This window comes from Rhipicephalus sanguineus, chromosome 8 (assembly GCF_013339695.2).
Source record: "Rhipicephalus sanguineus isolate Rsan-2018 chromosome 8, BIME_Rsan_1.4, whole genome shotgun sequence".
In the NCBI taxonomy this organism is placed as follows: Eukaryota; Metazoa; Arthropoda; class Arachnida; order Ixodida; family Ixodidae; genus Rhipicephalus; species Rhipicephalus sanguineus.
Window position 1 is genome coordinate 106,331,581 of NC_051183.1, and position 24,794 is coordinate 106,356,374.

The window sequence follows — 24,794 nt, forward strand, 5'->3', positions numbered from 1 at the left end:
AACGACAAGAAATTTGCACATGTTGCGTTCATTTTTACTGTGGTACTTTATAGCGAAGGCAACAATCACAAGAGCTAACGCACGTTCACCACAATCAAAAATGGAAAATGCAAGCGTGGATATCTGCACACTTGGAGCTCGGGCAGCACGAACCAAAGCTAGTTCAACTGCTGCATAAAAAATGTACCATCGTCTGTGTCTGAACTTGCCTTAAACTATGACAGCTATGCAAACACAATATCCTCTTCGCCATGAAACGATGAGTTCCCTAATTTGCATGATTTGAAAGAAGGCATGTCCGAGTGCGTCAGTCGCATTTAGGGGATATTTGTGCTCAGCCGTGTAATTATTACTGCGTGGCCTGTACTTTCTATATTCTCATGGCGATTGTGGGAGAATTTTCGCGTTGCAATATTTCCAAGTGCCTCCTTAAGTTAACACCCTCATCAAAATATTACGTAGCAAACGCGCTACGCTCCAATACCTGTGCTACATTCGAAGTATTCACAAAAGTACACTTCTCTGTTTTCCAATATTACTAGAAAACGTCACACGTTGCAATCAGGGGCGTAGCCAAGGGGGGGGGGGTTCAACCCCCCCCCGAATTTTTTCAGTTTTGCTTGCGTATATAGGCATGCACACATACAAACGCACGCACGAACAACATAAAAATGGTTGAACCCCCCCCCCCGAAAAAATTTCTGGCTACGCCCTGGTTGCAATTAATCAACTGAAGCACACGCTTTGTTGAGGGCGCACCACCACCACGCTTTGTTACCGTTTCTCTTGAGATCGTGATATTTAGCAGCAGTGCTATGTCACATGTCGGTACAGTGGTGCAATCTATCCAAAATATCGCGAAGTCGTGTTCCGCATTTGGCTAGGCAGTAACGCCACCTCGAGCGCCTATTCTGACTTGAGCGCGCTGTTCCCCTTCTTTTTCCTCAGGTCTTTATGCGAACTCCCGTGAGGGGGCGGTGGTGGCGGCGGCAGTAGCCAGAGACGTGTTCCGAACCGCACGACAGATGGCGGCGCTATGTAAGAAAGCCTAGGGTGCCTTGATGCGCGAAGGGGGGCGCACACATCGAGGCACACTAAGAAAAGCCTAGAGTTACTGTATATGCTACCTTCAGGTAGCAGAGTTGCGCATAGGTCGGGCAACGCCGCTAGCAACCACAGCTATGCGGCGAAGCCACTCTCCGTTTTTGCAGGCGACATGCCTATTTCCGCGTCGCCGATCGATATGTTTGCCGTGTCGAATGCCGGTGATTAACTTAACTGCCATCGACAGGCAATGTTTATCTGGGTGTCAACCCAATTCGCACGAAAGACAGATTAATCGGCGGCGTAGAGAAGTATAAGAATCGCCTGAGCCAAAAACGGAGTGGCAGCTTCTCCGCAATGCATGATTGCTAGCGGCGTTTGGAAGACATATGCGCAACTCTGCTACCTAAAGGTAGCATATACAGTAACTCTAAGAAAACCTGGACCGCGCAAGTGCCCGCTCCGTCCGCGTGGCTTCTGAGACTATGGTAATCTGTAAATTAATTTCTCGGTGTGCTTTATGGTAGCAGCATTTTAATCCATTTTGCTTGGGATGCGATCATTAATCTATTACTTTTTTTCACAAATAGAAATGACATTTTGTACGATTGAATCGTTTTTACGGCTGCGCCCTTGCCGTCTTTTACTGCTTGCTTCGCTACATCACGTTGTTTTATACTTTATCGTCAATGCACATTGTATCTCTTGTATTACTTTATATATGCGCCAGTATGAAGGCTTATTAGCTTATCCTGGGTAGTATGAAAAACATTGACTATTTGCCATTTGGTTATTCCATTAATTTTTTTTTCGTTTAATAAAAAGTCAACTCAGATTTCGCACGCAATGCCAATTAGCCTATCCTCAGTGTAAGCACACATAAAGGCTTTACACAAACTCTCGCTCGTCGGGGCAGCCCGCCCGATTGCTGTGGTCGCGCTAATAAAAATGTTTCTTATTTTAATCTCGTCATTTTTGTCTCCTTCTCTGATTTTTTTACTGAATATTTCACTCTTTTTTGTTTTTTTTGTCAATTAGCTATGTAAATATATTATTTCTGCCATAACAGGCCTCTTAGAAACATGGAACGTGCTAGGCTGAATGCATTTGTTTATTTGCTGTATGTACGTCCACTATATTATGTATGTTCTCCTCGAAATAATAATGGAAAAAGAAAAGAAAAATGAACGAATACGAGGTTCCTCACGAAACACCGGCCCGAAGTGTGAAGTCACGAGATATTCAAAATAAAAATATTCAAAGTTTTCAATATTGCTTAATTTGTAAGCACGCCGAGGTTTCAATAATTAAAGAGCGCCTAAAATAAGAAGTTCACAGAAGTTACGTGAGACAAAATACAGTACTCAGAAAGCCCATTATATCCCCTTATCTGACCAAATGCCCGCCTTAGGTCACCCCTCGATATTCTGATGCATATTTTTTTGCATATAAATGTTAGTCGTAAGGACAGTGCGTGCTTCAATTTGTGCAAATGGATGTATAAAACGGCGTTCACCGTACTTTGTGCAATTTTGTGCAAATGTCTTTAAATGTGTGCCTCGCGTTTTGTGCAAATTTGTGGAAATTTGCAGCTTTATTTGGCCTTTTATTACAAGTAACAATGCCCCGTCTTCAATAAATGCATTTTTTATTCTATGAACGTTTAGGGAAATGCTTAGGGAAAACAACAAGCTTAATAAACTCCAAATAAAAGAACATTGTTCATTCATGCTTACTTGAACAACTCCCATCGAGGCCCACTGCGCTCGAAATCCCTACACCAATTATCTTGCTTAAGAAGTGGAAGTGACCGCAAACATAGCCAAGCATTTAACGATATTGTCACGCGCGATTATTTCTTTATTGCTAAGGGGTCGAGGCTTCCCCGACAAAAACTTGGAGGACGCTTGAGCGTCGTTTTCAAGAGTAAAACGCGATAGCGTAATTGAACAGTGTTCGTATCGCTAGCCTGGCTTCACTTCTCGGTGGAGACCTAAATCGCGCCGCAAGGAAAGCCAAAGTGCGGACGCCCTCTGGCTCCTATATCCACGCATGCCGCGCTACGAAACACGGTCACACGGCGGGGCGAGAAGGCCCTTTGCGACTTCTCGCGGGTGATATCCAAGCCGCCGAAGAACCTCCGAGATGTGCGTACCACCGACGGTAAACGGTGTATGCAAATAGCTCGCCGTTAGTACGCTAGAGGATGTATGCGTGGTGGCCGAGTGGCTGAACGCATAGCACCGCGGAGTGAGAGGTCGCAGGTTCGAACCCCCGGTCCCACTCGAACCGAAGACTTTTAGCGGCGAAGCTCCTTAGGGTCGAGGCTTGTCCGTTGTCCGTTGTAGCCACACTAGTACTGGAAGCGCTCACTCTCGCGCTCGAGCCAAAGAGAAGTCTTCTTGCTCTTGTTCTTCGAGCGCCTTGATGATGATCATAGCCACGTATAAAACCACATATAAAAATTGAAAAAGAGCAAGCAAGCGAGAAATAGAGAGAAAGAATTAACCTTTGGCTTTACATTTCACCGATTATAAGGCGGTCAAAACGAAAAGAAAAAAAGAGAGGAGGAAAGAAAGAGAAAACGGAAGAGAAACAAGGAAGGCTGCCCAGCTCCGCACTTCCTTCAGGCTCGATCAGAGGGACTTGCATTGACCTCGTCTTCCGAAAATTCAGGTTGGATCCCATGCAAGAACCTTTGGCTTTACATTTCACCGATCGTAAGGCGCTCATAATGAAAGGAAAACGTCGCCCACATCTCAACGCCATATACGCAGTGCGATTAACAAACAACTTTGTATATACTGTACACACGTGTTGTCACGTCTTTGCATGATCGAGTGGGCAGTGTACGGGGGGATTCACGGTTAATGATCCCCCACCATATACGCAGTGCGATTAACAAACAACTTTGTATATACTGTACACACGTGTTGTCACGTCTTTGCATGATCGAGTGGGCAGTGTACTGGGGGATTCACGGTTAATGATCCCCACCATATACGCAGTGCGATTAACAAACAACTTTGTATATACTGTACACGCGTGTTGTCACGTCTTTGCATGATCGAGTGGGCAGTGTACGGGGGATTCATGGTTAATGATCCCAACCATATACGCAGTGCGATTAAGAAACAACTTTGCATATACTGTACACACGTGTTGTCACGTCTTTGCATGATCGAGTGGGCAGTGTACGGGGGGATTCACGGTTAATGATCCCCCACCATATACGCAGTGCGATTAACAAACAACTTTGTATATACTGTACACACGTGTTGTCACGTCTTTGCATGATCGAGTGGGCAGTGTACGGGGGGATCCACGGTTAATGATCCCCCGGAACATCGCCCACTCGTCGTCATTCACTTTGTGGATATGCTGTGACTTTTTTTATTATTTGTTTATTTGCATCTACCTCAAATTTTCGCTCCCAGACAACGCTGATTTCTCGCTCACAATCGAAGACCCCACCGCCGACACCCACCAACACCGGAATTTCTGCGAAACGAGATCTTTAATGCTATATCGTTAACACTGTTACGACAGCTCTACGTACCGGAACTCCTCATCAATAAAAAAAGATATGAATTTAGTTGTACATGATGACTTGCACATTTGTTGGTATTGTGAAGGTGGTACGCCAGGCTGAGTAATCTTGCGGAAGGACACGTCACCTTGTGGTTCGCTCGATTAATCGGGCAGAGAAATATCAGAACATAACGGAGCTTTACGCCCATTTTGAGGCAAGATATGGCACATTGAACAACGATCAATGATCGCGAAAGGACAATTTCTACTTAAATTTCTGCAATACCGTTTTGAAACAGCTACCGTAACCAGGTTCAAGTCAAGTAGCGGCATCTGTCGTCAGTTTGGCCAGGCATGCACAGACGTGCGCGAAGTTGCCGAGAGGAGTCACATAGACTGCATCCTTTGACTCCTCTGTTCGCTCAAAAGAGGGCGCCAGAAGCCTGGACTGCTCCTTTCTACAAATATCGTTATTATTGATGCCTTATACGTTCACCATTTCAATATATTCAGTCGTGAAAGTATTGCGTTTTCTTTTGGGGGGGGGGGGGGGGTATCAGCGGGCAACGATAAAGTGAGAATGTTCTTAACTATGATACGAATGCTGTAAACTTTGATAGTAATCTAACCTTGTGCAGACAAACGGCAACAACACTATTTCACTGCGACACAGTGATGCGTATGCCGACGTCTTCCCAAATTTCATTTCATAATTGAAAATCACGAAGTAAGAATGGCAGACTAGGCGTGTTTGTTCTCCGTGTGTGTATATGACTCTCCGTTTTGTCCGTTGTCGTCGTCGCGCCGTTCACCTCAAAGTACATTGAAAATCACCTTCTGCGATTATTTCACCAAAAGTATCGGAAGAGGTCGCACGTCCAAATACCGGCAGCTTCGGCGGCATTTCGATTAAATTAAAATGCAAAACCACTCGTGTTTCATACCTTAAGAGCGTTTACCATGGCCGGTACATACAACGGGCAAGTTTTTACTTACAATGGTTATATTGCGCCCGTGGTTTAATAAAAAACCAGGTGGAAGAAATTCTACCGGAGATCCCGTCTACGATATTTCGCGTTTCCCGCGACCTAGTTGAGGACAATAACTTCTGTAATTTATTTTCAAATAAACTTATGTTAATAATGAGTCTCCACGACTCTGTGTGTGTGTGTGTGTGTGTGTGTGTGTGTGTGTGTGTGTGTGTGTGTGTGTGTGTGTGTGTGAGTGTGTGGTGTGTGTGTGTGTGTGTGTGTGTGTGTGTGTGTGTGTGTGTGTGTGTGTGTGTGCGTGCGTGCGTGTGTGTGTGTTGTGTGTGTGTGTGTGTGCGTGTGTGTGTGTGTGTGTGTGTGTGTGTGTGTGTGGTGTGTGTGTGTGTGTGTGTGTGTGTGTGATACTATGGCCCACGAACGTGAAACCGTGCTATGAAACAAAAGATATACTGACAAAGGCCAGAGCGAAATTCTGCACGTATGAAGAGACATGAACGACATATTTTAGCGCACAAGATAATGAGCCGCGTTGAACGTATTAATCCGCATAAACAGAGCACCTGACGAATCTTGTCTAGGTAGTTACCAAACCTAAAGAAACCGCGTGTAGTACAAAACGCAAGAAAGGGATCGTTGAATTCCAGTCCCCGTGTTCCCACTTTTTTTTTTCGTTCGGAGTGACAAAACTTTCCCTGTTCTGCTCCCCGTGCGCTCCCCAGAATCCACAACACACAGCTCCTCGTGCCATCAGCCTGTTTCCCTGGCTTCTCCACTGGACCGTAAGGAAGCTCAGCCAGCCAGGCAGTGACCAACAAGAGAGAGAGAAAAAAAACCATAAGTGATCAATGTGCAACCGAACATTCAAAGCCCCTGTCGAAGGAGACGAAGAAGAATTGGGTGACAACTAAGAAGCAAGAAGCTGTCGCGTCATCTTATTTCTCGGTAGACTAGTAGTCCCTTCTTTCTCGCAAACAAACAAACAACAAGCTCAGTCCTCTTCATACGCGCCTTTTGCTTCTCTCCCCCCGCAGGTTTCTTTCAACTCTACCTTGCTTCCTTCCTTTCCTTAGCGGACAAAAGGGCCTGTGTCTACCCAAGCTCTTGTCCACGTGGTGCGGCCCTCTTCTCCTTTTTTGCCTCCGTCTCTCTTTTTCTCTTACTCTATATTTCTCTCTAACACACTCTCTCACTCTCTCTCTCTCTGAGCTCTGGAAAGGTAAAAAGGCATGCACACGCCGCCAATAGCGAAGGTACCGCCTCCAACGTCGCATAGCAACAAGAAACGCCGAGACAACCTTTCAAGGTAGCCGCAGAAACAAGGGCAAAAATAAGAAATCCAAGGGAGGCCTAGTCTAAAAACCTTAAGACGGAATCAGCTCTGTGCGTTTTCAGCAAAGCCGGCACGGGGTGAGGGAGGTTATCACAGCGGCCCGTCGCGCGTCTTTCTGGAGCCACTATCTTATGCGGTTATGGTCTTCTTCTTTTTTTTTTATCTCGGGAATGGTGCTGCCGCAGATGTTTTAGTTTGCTTCCGAATATTTGGCTGTAAAAATCTGTTCGCTTACACGTGCATGTAGAACAATATTTCCGAGTGCTTTAAATTTTTTATGCCACTCATGATTCTTTTGATGTTGATTCTGTGGCCTCCTGCCCTGAAAAATTTTTACCCGAAGAAGACTAAGTTATAAGATAAAATCCGTTCGGAAGAAGAGAGCCAAAACAACAAATATGAAACGTAGAAAAAATACTAGAAAGAAGTGAGCCTTTGCTGTCTATGAAAGTCATTAAGATGTATCTAGCTCTATTTTTCAACCCATTCCGCAGGGATTACTGGGACATTAGGATGAACGAAAGAAGAGGAACTATTCGAAGGACACGTGTCTTTGTAAGACGCAGCCAAATGAATCCAAAACACAATTAAGCCAAGAAAAGCATAGGTGATTTTTTTTTTAACTGAGCCCAAGGCCTTCGAGTAAGGTTGTGGGCTCTGGTCGCATCGTCGGCGATGGTGATTTTCGTCCACTCTAACTTATTTCATTTGTTTATTATTTACTACACTACAGTTAAAAACAACAAGTGATGTCTCCTTTGCTTCCTTGGCTTAATTGCCTGCTGGATGCATTCGGTTGGGACATTGGATGTACTCGTACACAATTGTTTTTTCTTTTCCTCTTTCTCTCTCTCTCTTGCTGCCTATAAGTGAAATCAAACCTAAGGGTCTTAACAAAAATACTGTAAACGTTCCACACACGTTCTGACTAAAAAAATTATAAACTGGGCTGGTACTCCTGAGAGCGTCTACGCAAAAAGTGTTCTTCAGAGAAACAAGTGAATCCTGATGCTGCCCATATCGTAAGGCGAGACGGCCGTCTAATGGCATAGAGCAATTGCGAAAGCAAAGCTACGTAAATTCGGTCCTTGTTGAGCAAGTCGGCGTTCTCCTGTGAGGCTCAAAGTGATCTTCACAGACCCCATAAAATAAACGGTGGCGTTCTTAATTCCCCGCATTATAGGCACACGGCGTAGGCAACGTGCAGCTATAGAAAATACATTCGCAAGACTGGTTCTTAAATTATTTAAGAAGAATATGCTGAGGCTGGCTGTTTGTGCAGCAGCCATGCCTCAGCGAAACATTATGTGCCTTTCTGCAATGTTTATCTAAATAGGCACAATTCTAAGTTTTGCCGCAGTGCTTAACATCGCAGGCTTTGTACGGCATAACCCCGCGCATTTTCGTTTACGTCGTTTCTTTAACCTAAGTCAAGTACTCCGTAAAGAAAGGCTGCTTGTCAAAGCCTGGTTCAATGTTCTTTTGAATTTATTGCCACCACATTTGTTTCGTACGTGAAGATCGAGCAAAGCTTTCCGCATCGCATAACAGGATCAGCGCAACCTTGCTATCACTCCCCCAGTTCATACTCCGCCTTTGCTAATGAGCGTGTTTTCTGCAACTGAATATGCTTTGTTTCCTGACTGTTGTGTAGCGCCGCTAAGCACAAGGTCGCGGACTGGATCCCCCACCATGGCAGCCATATTTCAATGCGGACGGAATGCGAACGCAAATGTGCTTAGATTTACACTCGCGTTAGATAACGGCAGGGGTTCAAAATTAAAACTGCATCGGTCCACCAGTTCAAGCCTCAGAATTGTATGGCGGTTTTCGCAAGCCCTAGAATTTATTAATAGGCGAGTTACAAGGGGGCTCGTTCTTAAGGACCTGCGTGGAGAGTTGGGCGAGGTGGTACGAGTTCATTCTGGTCGAAAACTGCGCAATAGGACGGGGCACGAAGAAAGGCGAGACAAACGAGCCCAGTTGGTCTGTACCACACCGTGGTCTGTATATAGATATATATATATATATCCTTAAGGAGCTATATATATGTGCAGACCAACTGGGAACGTCTTAGTAGCTATATGAACTTTCTCGCCTCCCGTGTTCGATAAGGTTACGACGCCGGAGCGAACCGACTGCGAGTCAATAAGGTGAGCAAATAAAAGGGGACATGACAATGCTCTCACGCGTTCTCCCGTCAAAGCCTGCTGTCCGATCTCTATATGGCATGCCTCCGGCATCACCTCCCATTAGTGTGCAAGGCGATAATGCGGCCATCCTCGGCAAATGTGTCTCTTTCCCTACGTTTGCCGTTCGAATTACTCGATTAGCCTTGCAGTGCGCGTGGTTTTGCTGTTTACGGTCACATCTGCCGATGATATATATCTCCACGCTTATGACCTCATTCATGATAAGAAAAAAAAAATCTCACAGGGTTCCTTATGCATTCGGCTGAGCCGACTCCTTTTGTTGTCAGTCGATGTATTGGTCCTCCTCCACCTCCGAACGTTTTCTGCACCTACCGCGCTTTTGCACTGCCTCCAGGATCGGAGGCATTGCAAGCTTTCTGCAACTCACCTGGTTTTACAACGAAAGCTGTTATCAGATCACAACGAGGGCCGTTTTTGGCGCCGTAGTTGTCCCGCCGCCGCCGCCGCCGCCGCCGCCGCCACCGGTGTCTGTAACCGATGTCGCGTGAAACCGCTATGGATGGAAACAACTTTGTCCATAGCGGTTTCACGCCCATCGCGTGAAATTGTGCAAGGAGTGAGTTGTCGAATACTTCCAACGCATTACAAAGGCCTCAGCCATAATTCTTCATCGTCTTCAGGCACAGCGTCAACAAAGAGCACATAATGTTTTACAGGTGTTTAGCGGGTACCACGGCTCTCCGCAGAATGACCAAAAATAGCATAGTGGCCGCTTTCCTACTTCCCAAAAATCATGATGATTTATAGCGTAGTGGGTACCTCGCAAGTGCACTTGTATTGATTGCCAAGGAAGTCCACAAGGGCCCATTATCTATTTCCTCGGGATCTCAATAAAGTTAATCCCTCCCCCTCTCTCTCTATTTCTCACGTTAACGTATGTTATAAAGCGTGGTGGGAGAGTTATAAAGCGTGGTGGGAGAATTAAAAAACGAGCAGGCGTCACACAATGCGAATTACGTAACTAGTGGGTCGTTTAAAACTTCCAACCCATTACAAGGGGATCAGCCATAATTCTTCATCGTCTTCAGGCACAGCGTCAACAAAGTCCACACAGTGCCTTATAAATGTGTAGCGGGTACCTCGCTTCTTGGCAGAATGACGAATATTGGCGCAGTGGGTACTGCCCAACTTCACAAAAGTTATAATTCATGGCGTAGTGGGTACCTTGCAAGTGTACTTGTGTTGGTAGCCCCAAGAGAGTTTACAACGGCTTCTAGAAATGCCGCTGTGAGCTTTCCGCGCAGGCCTGGCGTTTTATCTCTACCTCCGTGATCGGCCCGCCTTTGACGAAGCGAAGATGTAATGTGATGAAGTCATCAGGTGACGTCATGGTGACGTCATATGGTTACGTCACCACGTGATAATTATCTTTTGTATAACTGGTGTTGACGCTGCCGATGCCAAGGCCAAAGGTCAGTTTTCGTGTTTGATGAAGCATCTAAGGAGGAGGAGGAGGAGGAAGAGGAGGAGGAAGAACGGAAGCATCTAAGGCTTTCGCTTTAATAAAGCAGGAGCGTCAGGCTGGATTCTCTGTTCCGCGTCTGTCCTTACTCCTGTAAAGTTTTACCTGCGGGGGTGGTAAGAATTTAGAAACTGATGAGTGACGGTTGAGAAAGAAGAGCACCAAGAAGCTATTAAAGATCCTTCCGTGAACGCGAATTTCTTGATGCAAATTTTTCAGCCTAGGCCAACAGTGATTACGCAACGTGAAATCTAGCAAACTACGCCGCAAAATAGTAGGTTTTAGCCCTTCCACGTTGCCGTGTAAAGCGCACAGTAATATTTTAAAGATTACTCCTGTAGCTGGAGTAATCTAAATCTTGTATTGCAGATCTTTTCTTTTTCCCCGATTACCTCCGGTGAACTACAGTTGTCTCGGTCTTTTTTGAACGTCTGTTTTACAACTTGTGACGAGAGCCAAAGCATTCCTTACACACTTTCTTGGAGGTGAAGCGCCAAATTTGGATAAAATGGTATGGCTGTGAAATGAAGGCCTATATGAGGCTATCGCACCAGAAGTCTTTTACACCCGTGACATTGCTCGGCCCTTGGCCATCGAAAACAGCACAGTGCAAATCATTGTGCTGTGTCGAGGTCTGATAACTCCCAGTTCCCGGGACTCAGTACAGTGCGTGGTTCAGCCTCTCCCGGCCATTTGTCTTTGTATGTTTTATTCTATCTATACAACTTTACGTCAAGTTTAATGCCTAATCTAACTAAGTCCTTACGAACCCGTGGCATTACTGCTTATCTTGTAAGACTTTTATTTTTAATGCTATTGTTGTGACGTAAAACGAAGTATAGCTGTTACTACTAACTTTTCTTTCTTTTACGTTTGCTTCAACGAATAGTTTTAGACATTAAACGACATGCTCATCTCTCCAATTAGCAAGCCTATAGTCCGTCGGCTTTTTTGCATTCTTAGTTATATATTTTCAACATGTATGCACGAGGCCATGCATCAGCAGCTCTTCTTCACTGTGAAAATCTGTGAAAATCTGTACCAATTAGCCACGCAGATCAGTCGCAAGTTGTATGCAACCACTTATCATGGATCTCATACGCAATCACTTGATGAGCAATTCGAGTTTCTTTCGAAAAAGCATAAAACTTCCGAATGCAGAATTCTGCTTGAATTGCACTCGCTCACGAAACGCTTGTAAACAAACAACACATCTTATATTGCTACGTTTACATTCCTGAAGCAAATTAAAAATATAGAAGAATCATTAGAGACACAAACACGTAGAACTTCATTTCACGAAGGCTTACAGGGGGCTTCACCTTCTGATTTTTCATTTCATTTTTCATTAGCCGCTTTAAAAAGAAATAATCATTCGTTGAACACTCCTTTCAATTCCTTGCACTTGCTGCCGATTTCTTTCACTGTATCATGAGTATGATGTTTCTTAAATTCAGTACTTCTGCATGCTTGAGAATAAGAGATATACCGGATGTTCAAAGTTAAGCTTTATGGTTTTTTTAAAATTCAGCACTGGGAAGAGCGTGAGAACCACCGTTGCAGATATGTTATGTATCTAGGGGGACACAAAGTGAGATAATAATTATCGCTGCCAGCCGTCCATTTAACGAAGATTGAATAATGAACTTTTTAATGAGTGCTGCAAGCGGGCATGTTTGTATTGAAAAGTTGGAGGCAGCCGCGTTTCTACGCAGTTCCACTTGGAAGAAATCTTCTAGCATGCCTTGTGTCCCGAAATATCCCGCTGCAAAGTTTCATTGCGGTAAGACCGTGAGGATCGGCGCAATGTTCCGCCCTGATGTCACGAGCAGTCAGTGGTCGCTATCACCAGCCGGTAGCAAAAGGGTAACCGTTATCATCTTTGCCTATGCATTCGACCCGTTGTCAGATTAAACGCCGCACGGGACTGCCGCGGCACATCGGGGAGGAGCTTTGCGCCAGTGCTCACTGCCTTGCATGCGTAATCATGCAAACGCAATCAAACTTTGCAGCAGGATATCTCGGGGCACAGACATGCTAGAAAAGTTCTTCCAACTGGAACTACGTAGAAACGCGACTGCCTCCAACTTTTCAATACAAACATGCCAGCTTGCTGCACGCATTAAAAAGTTCATTATTCAATTTTAGTTAATTGGGTTGCTGACAACAATCATTATTGTCTCACATTGTGTCCCCCTGGATACATAACTTATCTTCAAAGGTGGTTTTCACGTATACCTCCAAGTGTGGAATTTTCAGAAAACCATAAATCTTAATTTTGAACACCCGGTATAGCCCGTGCACTGCAGAGCAAGGCATCGCTTCCTTATATAAGCCAGCACCACCGCGTACAAGCCATCAGAGTTCCTAGGCAGTAAGCTGCGCGTAGCATTAACGTTTACGCCCCCCACTGTTAGATGAATAAGCGGATGACTACGCACTCCTACCTTTTGATTACGAGTGAATCTTTCGAGCGTTTAAGAATTCAGTTAACGTAAAATACGACACCATCAGGCTTACTGGACTAACTAGAACACTTCACTAGCCTCACGTATGGATGACGTTTATGGCTTTTTTTTTAACTGTTATCCCAATAAGCGAACGAATATGCCGTCCTATCTTTTCTTTACGACTGTATCTTTCCAAAATGTTAGATTTAAGTTAACGTAAGAGGCGACACCATATGTCTTATTGGTTTAACTATAACGGTTCACTTGCACTGGCGCCGGCATTACAGCGACGGAGATAGCAGCCATCGTACAGGAAAAAAAAGAAAAGAAATAGCGCACCTAAAGAACGCCTTATAACAATCGCTGACTTCCCTGACTCGGTCGAGGATGGGGCAAACTACGGCGAAAAAGAAATGAACGAGAGCAAATGTCCCATAGGAAAATAAGACAGCATAAAGAGGCAGAAAAAGTGTCTAAAAAAAAAAAGAAATCGCAGATCTAACGTGTGCAGACGCGATGGTGTGTATTGGCTATCGGAAAAACAAGGAGAATTCGCCCCAGCTCCTTTATCTGGGGAGTGAAGGCTTGAGTATGGCGCAGGACAATGGAGCACCGCGAACCGTCCTGGAAGTTCGTAAGGAGTAAGAAAAGAAGGTAAAATAAAATAAAAAATAAAGGAAGAAAGAAGAGAGCGGCGGTGCGGTCAGGATGGAGCTAACCTTCCGCTGCGTTGGGGCGCTGTCCTGCGATCTTCGCTCTTTTGACGAGTCGGAATTTTATGTTACTTCGTTTCCATTCAGTTTCACTTTGTCTCGCTCCATTTTGTTTTACTTTTTTTTTACGGATATACGTCGCCGCCGAGCGATTGCCTGAACCAGAAGAAGAGAGAGAGGAGAGAAGGTGGTTTTTCGGGGGGGATCAAAATGAGAAAAAGATGAAAAGGGAGATTCACTTCTTCCTTTTTTCCGGCTGGCCCCTGACGGTCCCAGAGATTTCGTTATTTTTCGGGGGCCACCGCGAGGTTACCGTCTTCTCGTAACGGGAGTAGGACGGTGTGCAACGCGCCTAAAAAAAGGAAAGAGAAAAAAATATATAGAGAGAGAGAAGGAATGAGTGAAACAGTTGTTGGTGTGCAGAACGCGTCGCAAGAGACACACGGCAATGGAATATAGTGCGCCGCGCGGCTACATGTCTCTCCCGGGTAATGACGGAACTACGCCGGCGTGAAATTGCTTACTAAGCAGCAGCAGCAGCAGCAGCAGCAGCAGTAGCAGCAGCGCGGTAGCTTACCCGTGTACTGCGGGGGGAGCTACCGACCTCCAAGACCTGGCGGCCGTAACCAATTTGTTGGCCCTGCCATTTAATATTCGGCGCGGAGCAATATCGCCCCGAAACTGGTGTTGCTTCCCCCTCCTCCATCGCCCGGTCCCAGTCAATACCCAGTCAGCAAAGTGCCGAAACAGCGAGCGCGGCAACCCTGAATTTACGTTCTACCGCTCCTCTTTTCGATTACACCCTTTCGTCAATTTGTGTGCTTTCTTCCCCTACCCGGACGTTTCATTGTCTTCGTGTCACTCGGGCACGACCGACTTTATCTGCGAATGCCCTTCCATACACCTTCACGTAGCTTTGTCTTAGTTAGCAGGTTAACCTTAGTTTTATGTTCTTGTCATTAGCAGTCTCTGTGCGTTATATATTTGCAGAGATTTTGCTTTTTCAGCTTTACACGTAATACGTGCTTGCCAGCGGCGATGTCTCAGGTGTGTGGGCAAAGGCTATAGGTCTGCGCACAGCGAGCGTAAAAAATAGTAGGAAAGAAGGGCATTAGCCTTTCATGTTCGAGGCACGTAAGTTTTTATCGTCGCAGTAGCGCTTTTTATATTGATTCGGCACAAAAATACGGTACCTAATAGTTATTCGTAGTTCGCTAAGGGTTGCGCAAACGAAAGTATATTGCAGTATGGGCTAATTACAAATAATTGTATGTTTAGTTCTTACTCGTACCCAAAGTACCGCACCTTTGTCCTCGCTTGGGTGCTGAAGAATATTAGTCCATACTATATTACTATCCCACACTGCACTTTTACCCTCTGTATTTTTTCTAGTTATGAAGATTAAACGATCAAACGACTTCGTATTTTATATTTGTTGCTGTTGTCGCCTTTTCTTTTCCAACAGTGCTCAGTAAATACTTGAATTCATACACAACACAGGCCTTACAGCACACATCAAGAAATATGCCTGAAGAAAAGGTCTTAATGTCAATTTAAAAATAATAAATACTTCGCAAAGAACAGTTTCATATAATCCGCGAGCTTTAATATTTTATCAGCTTAAGCTGTATGCATTAGTGCTGCAAGCTTGCAGTCACTGTTTGATGTTACTATTAATAGCTTTCATTTTTTTTAAATTCAGCTTTGATAATGAATAACCAAAGAAAAAAACATTTATATGAAGTTTGTTTTTTAATGTATTAACTGACCGTGAAGATTACAATAACGAGTCATTCATAAAAGTTTTCAATATATATATATATATATATATATATAGATATATATATATATATATTATATATATATTGTATATATATAATGCTTTAAAAATTTTTTGCGCTAGTGTTTACTTACAGGTTTTCAGAAGGCCTTACAGAGAATCATTGGCACTTTCTGTTTTGTCACAAGGTTCCGTATAATGCTACGTACGCACGCATATATTTAGCGTCCTATTTACTGGCAGTAACCTTATTTTACTGTAGATTTGTACTAGGTCGTTAACACTGAATTTCCTGAATGTTGCACAAAGAACGCACCTTGTCTACTTTATTTTTTTTATTTCGCGGGGACTCGCAGCAGTGCATGTAAATAATAAATGAAAGTCATTACTTTCCTTCATTTGAGGTACTAATCGGAACTTCTAATCTATTGTCTCTTCCCGAAGCAACAGCTCAATTTTTTTTTGAAAGGAGAATTATCGTAAAGTGGTGGTATTTTATGAAACATAAATGGCGCTGTGTTTCTCCTAATGAGCACTACAGTGCTCATGCCACATAAGGAATGTGTTCACTTTGGTGCTGGTCGATATGACATAACTTAATCAAACAAACTACGACTTCTTTCACGAGGACGAAATAAGCTTCCAATAAGTGACAGACGGAGGTGAAGGTACGGTGAGTTTTTTTTTTTTTTAATCATCTCGTCTGATAAAAAGTAACATATCTCGTTTTTATTTTGACACTGCATGCCATGTCCGTGCGAAAACGAGTTTCCAGAGGGGTCTCATATACGCAGCCTGGAGAATGAACCGTAATTACGTGAATGGAGAGAAACTTGTCACTAAACGTACGTATCCTTTTTTATTTTATCTATGTCCCGTGTTTCATTGTCCCGAAAATGAGAACGCGACACATTTCACGCGCGCTTAAAAGCGGCCGTTACGGATCCAACATCATTTCCTCGTCGCCCAAACGAGAACGACTCCTTAGCGCCTCCTAGGGGACCGTCTTATTACTGCCGTAACATCGTATAAGCGTGGGCTCTTAGGGAAGGTAAACGAGCGGTAAGAAAAGGAAGAAAATATCCCACAACGAAAAGCACAAGGCTGTGCACGCCCACACTGATGCGCACTGCATCAGGAGAGGCTTCTATATAGGGCGCTGGTCAGTGTAAGAGAAAATTAGGCGGAAGAAAAGTTAATAAATTCAGCAGCAGCAACGACAACAAAGAAAAGGGACTAGCTGTCCGAAGAAGGGTCTCGCAAGAGATGGTGAGCTTTTTTTCGACTTTGGAGGTACCCATTGTCAGTTACCTCCTTAATAACGCGAGCCGCGAGACCAGAGCAGCGGTTCAGGCTCGTTTGTTAGAGAGCGATCAAGAACATTACGTCCCGGCGCTCTTGGGAAGGGATAGATTGGACCCAGATATTCTCCTCAATCGACGACTCCGTCCTCGGTCTCGCCACACAGACGTTCCTTCTCGGCATCCTTCACCTGCCAGCCTCACGGGCGTTATCGTGTTGAAAGCCTGCGGGAATACAATAAGAAAGAGAGAAAGGCCGGACCAGGCGAGCGAGGAGGACAGGACGGTCCCGGGAGTTGCCTCAAAATCCTTCTCTTTCCCATTGTCATCTGGAGCGAAACATAGCTGCCGCCACTGCTGTCTCTGCAGTCGCGGGAGCAGCTTGGTGTAGTCGTCTTTGCCAGCTGGCTGCCTGGTTTGTGTGGATCGATGTTGGGCTTCCTCCTAGCTCACGGTGTGCTGCAACTCCGGCCCGATGCGGCGATGAGCTGGGGGGCGCGAGTCAATCTTGCACGAGCCGCAACTCCAGCGGTCCCATCTGCCTCTTTCTTTTCCGAATCCTCCCCTCCCCGCCTCTCCAACTTCGGCACGCTGGCATGCTCGGGCGAGCCTTGTGAGTGTTCTCACGCAAGCGCTAGGCCTTCGGCAAGCGCCGCCCACTGGGTCTGTACTCGAGCACAACTCTGTGCGTATGCGCGTGTTCGTGCATATAACCGCCAGCGTGCACGCACGGACGCGTGTGAGTGGCGCATGCACTGCTTGTACGATGATGCACTGCTTGTACACTGGTGCCCACTCGCGTCAATTTCCGTGAGTATACGTGTCTAAGCGAGCACGTGCTCGTGGCCAGTGCGCAAGCATAACTCACGTGCAAAGTTATATGCGTGTAAGAGAGTGTCCGTCGTCCATCTTGGTGGTAAAGTGGTTACGATGCTTGGCTACTAACCCGACAGTCACGGGTTCGGTCGTGGCTCCCCCGTTCGCATTTCGATGAAGACGATATGCTACAGGCCCGTCTACTGTGCGATGTCAGCGCACGTTAAGGACCACCAGATGGTCAGAATTTCGGTAGTCTTCCACTGCGACGTGGCTCATAATCTTATCGTGGTTTTGCACGTAAAACCCCAATTATATTATTATTATTATATTATTCTTATTATTTATTATTATTATTATTATTATTATTATTATTATTATTATTAGTATTATTATTATTAGAATAGTGTTTGTGCATTGACATCTTGTTACGCGTTCGTCTTGTCGTGCTTGCGGGCACGCCGACGTGCGTTTGTGTTCTTGACGTGCACTACAACGTCTCCCATTGCTCAGTTTGCGAGCTCAGCGAGTTTTGCAGGGGCTATTTGTTTGTTGTGTGGCCCTGTCTGAAAAGAGCGATGCCGCTAGGCGAGCTAGTTTGTCAACGTCAAATACTGGGGCGAAAAGGCGCTGGCGCCTTCTACACCTTTTGTCTGTAGGGTGCAGTCTCTATCTTGGGGTCATAAGTGGTGAATACTTTCCGTTGAAAGCGTTGTGAAGGCAGTGCATGCTGACCAAAGGGTCAGCAGGGTCAGTGCTTCTGTATATATATATATATATATATATATATATCTTCAGCCTCCCTCTTGTTGTTTTGTGCACTGTCGCGCTGCCGGTCAGAAACGCGGCTGCGGCACTTAAAACAAACAATCAGGTTTACATACACTAAATTTCAGCGCAACAAGCGTAACGTTCTCTGCACGACTACATCCTGAAGCTCCACACTGCACTTTTTCTACGTATCTGCAGAGTGAATACGCGGTTTCGAATGGCGGGTTGTATTCTAAGCCCGATACTACTATGGGGCATAAGTCGTACTCGCAGGGCCGTTTAAAAAGGACTCAATACTGTCCAAGGTAGGAAAGTTGGCTCATCATCTTAATGTTTGTAAGGGTATGCATGTTAGAGTATACATGTACAGACTACACGAAACGTAAACCTGCAGTGATCGATGCATTACTCTATCAAATAATAAGGTAAAAACCAATATCCTCATGGAAACGCCCTTCTAATGTACTTACTATAACGCATTTTGTTTGAAGTACTTTATTACAAGGCATTTATATTTGAGACTGTTTATATGAATATTCAACATAAATAGATACAGCCGAGTGCTAAGCATATTGTCATCTTATGAGATCATATATATTCCCAACACGTTGATCGCATCGATTCTGTTGTTGGTTTTCAATAGCAAGCAACTATTCCTTATTTGCACCAATAACGGCACAACGTGAAACAACGACGCAGAGGTGTTTCAACTTATTTATTTATTTATTTATTTATTAGAATTACCCTCAGGGCCAGAGGCATTACAGAGGGGAGTGGTACATGAGAGAAAAAAAAAAAAAAAAAAAAAAAAAACATAATACAAACGTTGTTCTACAAATACAATGTTAGCTAAAAGATATAAGTAACATAACAAGTCGTAACCAAAAAAGCAAGAATGAGACAGTTTGCCGAAAAAGAAAACACAATTACATAATTGGTTGGTTGCACAACAGGACACTTGAGCTTAAAACGTTATGAAAATGAGAATGATGAACAATGGACGTAATTGATCCTGGAAGATTGTTCCAGTCCTGTGAGGTTCGCGGAATGAATGACTTATTACATGTGTGCGTTGAGCATTGTATGATTCCCACCTTTTGGGATGATCACAACGAGAGGAGATGTATGATGGAGGGAGAATAAGGTCGTTATGCAGAGTGGGACTGTAGTATATTTTGTGAAAGAGACATATGCGGGAGAATTTGCGGCGACAAGCGAGAGACGGAAGCTCTAAGGAGTCTTTCATTAAAGTGATGCTTGCGGTACGACTATAGTTTCCAAGGATAAAGCGGACAGAGTTATTTTGGACTAGCTCAAGAGCAGTGGTTAGTGCGATAGTGGACGGGTCCCAAATGGATGCGGCATATTCCAGCTTACTTCGTATTAAGGTCTTGTAAAGGAGAAGTTTTAAAGCGACAGGGGCAGAAGAAAAGTTGCGTCGGAGGTAACCTAACGAACGGTTAGCATTGCTAATTATTTTGTTAATGTGAAGAGACCAGGTAAGAGTGCTTGTTATGTGTACACCGAGGTAGCGATAGGACGTTACGGGTTCAAGGGCAGCGTTATCAAGCAAGTAAGTAGCGGAGCAGGAAGATGTACGGGAAACACGTAATACTTTACATTTACTAGTGTTCAGTTCCATTAGCCAGGCTTTACACCAGTTAGATAAAGATTTAAGGTCATTCTGAAGAATTGTTACGTCATTTGGGTCACTAATTTCTCGATATACTACACAATCGTCGGCAAATAAGTGTATGTTGGATGTAACGCATTCAGGCAAGTCATTAATATAAATGAGAAAAAGGAGGGGGCCAAGTACTGAACCTTGGGGTACGCCAGAATGGACGGGACTCAACTGGGAATTAAAGTTATTAGCAGACACATATTGCGAGCGACCGTTAAGAAAATGTTCAATCCAAGATAGTAGTTTGGCGTCTATGTTTAATTTCCTTAATTTAACGAGAAGCAAATTGTGGCAAACTTTTCAAAAGCTTTTGCAAAATCAAGAAAAATACAATCGGCAGTGGAACGACGATCAAGGATAGTGTGTAGTTTATGGGTAAATAAAGCTAGCTGTGTTTCACAAGACAGGGATTTGCGGAAGCCATGCTGAGCAGTTGAAAAAAAAGAGTTCGCATCAAGAAATTTTACAATGTTAGTGTAAAGGACATGTTCAAGAATTTTACACGGAATACTGGTCAATGAAATTGGTCGGTAGTTGAGAGGAGAATTTTTACTTCCAGATTTATGCACAGGAACCACCTTTCCGATTTTCCAGTCAGATGGTAGTGTGGATTCATCGAGGGATTGTTGGAATATTTTTGATAGATAACACTGGAATATACTTTGGTACTCTTTAAAAATTTAGCACTGATAAGATCAATTCCGGGGCTTGAAGACACTTTCAGAGATTCATAATTTTTTCTACGCCACAGGGTTCAATGAGGATTGGATCCATAGTCAAAGAATTAAAACAGTGCACCTCGGGAAATGTCGCACACGATGACGTAACAAAGTTGCGACAAAATACTTCGTTTAACACAGTAGGACAGGCGGCAACCGGAATCGTTACCCCAGAAGAATCTTGTAATACGATTTCGGTGTCTCGATCGGGGTTTATCGTACGCCAGAACTTTTTTGGGTCATTACAGAGCAAAGTAGGCAAGGTGACTTGTAGAAAATTATTGCGGGCTGTCTTTAGCGCAGAAACGTAAGCATTGCTCGCCTTCTTATATGCGTCCCACCGCATTTCGGAGGGAGAGTGCTTGGCCGTACGGAAGAGTCGTTTTTTTCTGTTAGAAAGTCGTTTTATATGCGAGTTATACCAAGGTGCTTTGGAATGGGAGGAAATAGTGCGCATAGTGCAACTTATTGACAACATACACAACGATCCACAACGATGGCCAAGGAAGGCTCTCAGTGCGCTTCTGATCGTACCCTCATCACGAGAATAACACACGGGCCTCACTTCGGCATCATTCGCCTCCTTTCCCGTAGGGGGCAATATATCTGGCCGGGCTTTCAGGTACATGCCTGGACGCGCCATCACTTGGAGGCTATACGGGGATCAAAACCTGCGCAGCTTTCTTGCTGCGGCCGCCGATGGCTCTGTGCCCTTCTCACGAGCAATATTAATCACTCTGCTCGTACCACACGTCTTTCGGACGGGCGGCTGACCGGCCACGCGAGTATGAGGGAGGTCACCGGCGTCATCTCTCATTGATGACCGTCCCAGCGTGGTGCGCCTGACGGCACCGGACGTTAAGTTCATCAGGCTGAATGAAAGCCGATCTTCGGAGAAATCCGAGCCCGAACGCGGCGGGAGTGCAGGGAGGAGACGTTAATGTGAAGCTCCTTCCTGTTCCAGCGCAAGCCGCCTTATGAGACGTTGGAGCAACGGCCCCTTTGCGTGAGGCCGATCACCTTGCCGTGAAGGGCGTGCAACTAACCCCTGACCCTTGAACGAGAGGTGTACAGAGAGAGAGAGAGAAAGAAACGAAGGGGAAAGACAGGTGGGTTAACCAAGCCTTGGCTTTGTTGGCTATCCTACACGTGGGAAAGGGGAAAGAGGGAATAATGGACTACACTGACAAGAAAAAAAAAGAATAAGAAGAAATGAAAACCTATTTTCCGTGGGAGATGGTTTGGCTGTGCCGATGTGACCCAGAAGCTTCCGACAAGACAGATATTGTGATCATTTGGTTAGTTAATGTACACATAGTTGAAAAAAAAGGAAAATAAAGGTTCATTTTCGACAAATTTTCACTGGAAGAGACACAACTTTTACCAACTATTCGGGAAAGAGCAAGAGAAAAATTACTGCAGTGCGCACATGACATAATGAACGTGTCCAAAAATCCCGACGTCACATTATAACACGCACATTATGGAGCAATAGGAGACACTGACGCGTAAGTCTGACACTGACGTCCATGCGACAATATAAAAAACTTGGAGGACGCTTGATCTTCGCCTTCAAGAGTAGAACGCGACAGCGTAATCGGGCCCCGTGCGCATCGCCTTCCAAATTGCCAGCCTCGCTTCGGTTCTCGGTGCCTGCCTCAACCATGCCGTAGGGAAACGAACGCCTGTGCGCGAAACATTGGCCGTTTCAAAGTATCCTAGAATGCCTACTGCAAGTACAGTTGTTAAGTGCCCACAACGCCATAATTCTTCCTTTTGCGAATCAGCGAAGGGCCCACTACGCGCCCGTAAAGCGACACGCGATCCTACGCAGCTGTTCACTTTGTTGATGCTTTTGCTCAAGATGATGATTAAATATGTCTGAGCGATTTGTGATGTGTGGGCCTTTAAAACAACCATTCGTTGCTCAATTCACATGTTTTGAAGCCTCGCGCGATTCTACGCTTCTGCAACGCAATATTACATGCGACAAGGAGACTCTTTCCACAACATGACATTGATATAGTGTTTTTTTTTTTTTTCGGAGAAGTGTGAAGCGAAATTTGTGGAATTGCAGAACACGCAGGAGTTTGTACATGAGTGGTTATCGACGATGGAACCCTTGACAGTGCTCAAGGAATTTTAAAATTGATGTCTGTCCAGTAGGACGGACATCATTTGTTGTCATTTATTCGATGTGCTGGTGATGTAATTCGTGTCTGGAAAGAGGCAATAAAGCAAAAAAAAAGAACTCGTGGCTCTGCATGTCATCTTCCGAGACCGAGGCAGGATGAAACAGCTGTTGCGGAACTGAGGCGCTCTTATCTGGTATTTCTTCACTGGAAGTCTCTGAAGGTACGGCCCGTTCCTTAACAGGCTGGTCAGGACAATTTTGGTCCAACTGCTTGCATGGTCCACTCGGTTCTTCGTTTACCGCAGCTTCCTCGGACGCATCGACTGTTGTTTTCGTTGCGTCTTCAGTAGGCGTTCTGCTTAATCCTGTAGCATCTGTGCTTGACGAAGTGTCTCCCGTCGCGTCGAGAACTTCTGTGGCATCCATGATATGCTCTTGCAAGTTCTCATCTGGTTGCTGCGTACGTTGTCGTAGTTTGTTGGCGTAAGTCATGACACATTCCTCAGCTGAATGACCAAAGCGTCGACAGTCGTCGCAGCGAGGAGTCCTGCAGTTACGACGAATGTGCCCTACCTTATTACAGCGAAGACAAAGTGGTGGCCGGCCAGGAATGAGGACAAGACTTTGAACTCCGCAGACTGTCAGGAGATGTGGAATGTCACCCACTCGGACTCCATCGGCAAGGGACAGTACAACATCACGATTAAGAGTCCGCATTTGCTCCATGTCCGCTACTTTCCAGCTTTCTGTTGATATTGACTTGATCTTCCCGAAAACATGCAGTGCATCTCGAATGTAGGTGTCTTCTAAGTGCTCAGGAAGCCACAGGAGTTTCATCTTTACTTCTGTGGGTTCCGGGTCAATCACAAGGCATCGACGGCTCTTGACAAGAAATTCACCACGTGTGACTAACTTCGTTTTCGTCATTGTTGACTTGCACGTCACCATCCATACGTGCGACATTTGGAATTGACCTATCGAGCTGATTTCCTTTAGGTCGATAATGTTCCGAAGTGCATCTCTGAAGTCTTGAACACGGTAAGGGCGACCAGCCAAGTCCGCGTGCAGAAAAACGGAGTCCACAACCAGCTTACCGGTAGGAAGGCGAGGAAGCACAACACGGTAGTCATTACTGCTGGCTGAAGCCTGAGCAGCACCTCGGCTCAAGGCCGATAGATCCTTTGAGGCGGAGAACATGAAAAACGCGACCGCCGCGCGACGTACAGCTCCGATTCAAGCAAGGAGAGCGACACAAAGAGTGTGAATCGGAAGGTGCGCCGTCGCCGAACATCGAAACACAACGGAAATTGTCGGCGGTCACGATCGAGGAGGCCTGGTGGGGGTTCAAGAGAAGCCTCACCGTCGGCGGTGACCTATACAAGTGATCACAAGGGACAGTAAGCATACTGTTGGTAGACATCATGGCGCAGTCCGAGCGACTCAATTTTGCAACATTGAATGTTCGTGGCCTTAGGTCTTTCCAGAAACAGGCTCAGCTCCGCAAGCTTTTTACAAGGAAACGACTCGATTTTGTCGCCATCCAGGAGACAAAGATCGAGAGTGACGAAGACACTGAGAAGGCCCTACGGCCCTTCCTGTCCGACTATAACGTTTGCGTTTCACACGCAAAGGGTCTGTCTGCGGGCTGCTGGTTGTTTCTGAGAAAGAGTCTACCCTGTACAGCAATTACTACTCACGTTGACAGTGAAGGCAGGTACATATGCTGCGATTTTGTGTTGCATGGAGTGCCGTGGCGTATTATCAACTTGTATGCATTCAATGAGATTTCAAAACGGGTTCACTTATTTGAAGATATGTCAATCTAATTAACTGTGATTATTTCACTGTACTAATGGG

General features: G+C 45.1%; 1 protein-coding gene across 1 annotated transcript; it reads right to left on the reverse strand.

Annotated features, from left to right (window-relative positions):
• Positions 1-22,991: 22,991 nt before the first annotated feature.
• Positions 22,992-24,134, reverse strand: LOC119403424 (uncharacterized). Its single transcript, XM_037670359.1, has one exon. The coding sequence runs from the start codon at positions 24,132-24,134 to the stop codon at positions 22,992-22,994; it is 1,143 nt and encodes a 380-aa protein (XP_037526287.1).
• Between the last annotated feature and the right edge of the window lie 660 nt (positions 24,135-24,794).

Bases quoted from the DNA above. Each gene is read 5' to 3' on its own strand.
- LOC119403424 (XM_037670359.1), bottom strand. From the start codon at position 24,134: ATGTTCTCCGCCTCAAAGGATCTATCGGCCTTGAGCCGAGGTGCTGCT.